Raw genomic sequence first — 2,500 nt, forward strand, 5'->3', positions numbered from 1 at the left:
AAGAGGTGTACGTACACCTCAGCAGGGCTGTTTCGTGCTGCAGCTTCTGAGGTGTACGTACACCTCAGGCTAGCTAGCCTCCGAGACACAGCTGGAGCCAACGAAAGCCTCGATAGAGTTATAAAAATTCATTTATTTATTTATTTATTTATTATTTATTATTTATTTATTTGTTTTTAAATTAATTTCGAAATTTAGGGGCCTGCATGCACTTTTCGTTCGCCCGCGAGCTGTACATACACCCGAGAGGCGAAGACACCGCGCGGGCCATTCGCGGAAATTCAGAAAAATGGAAATAAAAGAAAATTTAAATAAATTAAAATGAATTAAATAAATATAAATAAATATATTTAAATACAATTTAAATACTTTTATACAAATCTGTTTCAATATGTTTAAATGGAGGAAATTATTTTTAGTTTATATAATATATATAAACTAAAAGTAATGTGCATAATATATATAATATATAGACAATATATATATTTATATGTAATATATATTTAATATATATATTATATCTACAAACTGCATTATAAATATAAATATAAATAAACATAATAAAATATAAATATAAATAAATATAATAAAATCTGGAAGAATGCAGAAAAATAAGTTTGAAAACACAACTGGTGTACATACACCCCAGCTCTGTAAATGGAAAAGGAGAAAAAGCATTTGCAGCACTATTACAAACAAAGCAAGAACTGCTCAAATATATTTGTTTATTATTTATTATTTATTTATTATTTATTATTAATTAATTTATTTATTTATTTATTTATAATTGTTTCTTCAGCAGCAAAAGAGCGCGAGCTGTACGTACACCTGAGGGCTGCTCAGCAGCAAAGAGAGCAGCAGCAAAAATTAATAAATGAAATTCAGCAGCAAAAGAAAACAACCAAAGAAGCAAAACTTATCAAATGGTTTTTCAGGCAAAGGGAATGCAGCAGGCAAGGCGCAGCAGCAGCAGCAGCAGCAGCAGCAGCAGCAGACGCTGCTGCTGCTGCTTCGCTGTGCACGCCCCCCCTCAAACGAGGAATCCACCTGCGCAGCTAATGCCGCGAAGCTGCTGCTGCTTTCGCTGCTGCTTTTGCTGCTGCTGCTGCTGCTGCTGCTGTTAGTGCGCAGTGGGCAAAGGCTTCTTCCTGGTTGTCAGTGCTGCTGCTGCCAGCAGCAGCAGCAGCAGCAGCAGCAGCGCCAACCAAAAGTGAAATTAAGGCCTCACGTGCGCCTCAGGTGTACCTACACCTCAGCTTTGCTGCTTTCCTTTCTGCCTGTCTACAGACTCGCGATTCAAAAGCCTACGCAGTAAGCCCTGCTGCTGCTGCTGCTGCTGCTGCTGCTGCTGCTGCAGGAGCGTCAAGTCCCTCCAGCAGCAGACCAAAGACCAATGGCCCACTTGAAGCGGATGGCAGCAGCAGCTGCTGCTGCTGCTGCGCTGCTGCTGCAGTTGCCAGGCTCTGGGTCGACGGGGAAGGTGCTGCAGCAGCAAAAGAGAAGCCATTTGCTGCTCCCCTTTGCTGCTGCTGCTGCTGCTGCTGTGGGGCTGCAAGGGAGGGTTTAGGGTTTAGGAGTGTCTTGCTGCGCTCTCGACAGCAGAGCCTCAGGCCCTTAAAGTGAGCTTCGGGGTTTAAGACCCAGCAGTGTTGGGCTTAGGGTTTAGGGTTTAGGGTTTAGGGTTTAGGGTTTACCGCTCGGAGTGCGCAGTGTAAATTAAAGGCAGCTGGGGGTGGAAAAACGCAGCAGCAATTGGCGCGCTGGAGACCGAGCCTTTGCTGCTGCTGCTGCTGCTGCTGCTGCTCAGGCCCAGCGCCTCTGCTGCCGGCCACGAGAGGCTGCTGTCGCTGCTGCTGCTGCTGCTGCCAGCAGCAGCAGCATCAGCAGCAGCAGCAGCAAAGCGCAGCTGCTCCTCCCCGTTAGCGAGACTGAAGAAGCTCAAAGAGCCGTCGAAGTTCCCTGCAAGCAGCAAACAGACAAGCTGACACCAGCTAGCTGGCCAGCTAGCTAGCCATGTATGTGGCTAGCTAGCTAGCTACGTATGTGGCTAGCTAGCTAGCTATTAGATTAGCTAGCTAGCTAGCTAGCTGCTCTCAGCCTCGACAGCACGCTGAAGCGCTCTTTACTTTCGCTGCGCTCCCTCCCCTTGCAGGGCCTGCTGCTGCTGCCAGGCAGCAGCAGCAGCAGCAGCAGCAGCAGCAGCAGCAGCAGCAGCAGCAGCACCTGTGACAAGCGTTTGCTGCTTCACGTCGAAAAAGGTCTTGCTGGGGCTGCATGCGCTGCTCCTCTCCAAACGAAAGAGGGGGGCCCCCGGGGCCCTCAAGTCCCAGCAGCGAATGAGGGGGTCTTGGCGGTGGCCGCTCAGCAGCAAACTGCCTTCTGCAAACAGCAGCTGCAGCAGCAGCAGCAGCAGCAGCAGCAGCAGCAGCAGCAGCAGCAGGGGTGGCGTCGCGCACGCGAAGGCAAAGGGACGCACGGCGCCCGCCCCCGCCGCAGCAAC

General features: G+C 48.4%; 1 protein-coding gene across 1 annotated transcript in view; it reads right to left on the reverse strand.

The window, feature by feature from the left end:
* Positions 1-1,362: 1,362 nt before the first annotated feature.
* The window catches only part of ENH_00007550 (hypothetical protein), a gene marked incomplete at both ends in the record, with an annotated part of 2,840 nt that continues 1,702 nt past the window's right edge, over positions 1,363-2,500 (reverse strand). The window contains 3 exons of the mRNA XM_013578609.1: positions 1,363-1,483; positions 1,695-1,959; positions 2,224-2,392. Coding sequence (XP_013434063.1) covers positions 1,363-1,483; positions 1,695-1,959; positions 2,224-2,392 — 555 coding nt within the window. The remainder of the gene's footprint in view (positions 1,484-1,694; positions 1,960-2,223; positions 2,393-2,500) is intronic.

This window comes from Eimeria necatrix, genomic scaffold, assembly GCF_000499385.1.
Source record: "Eimeria necatrix Houghton genomic scaffold, Enh_scaff1214, whole genome shotgun sequence".
Lineage (NCBI taxonomy): Eukaryota > Apicomplexa > Conoidasida > Eucoccidiorida > Eimeriidae > Eimeria > Eimeria necatrix.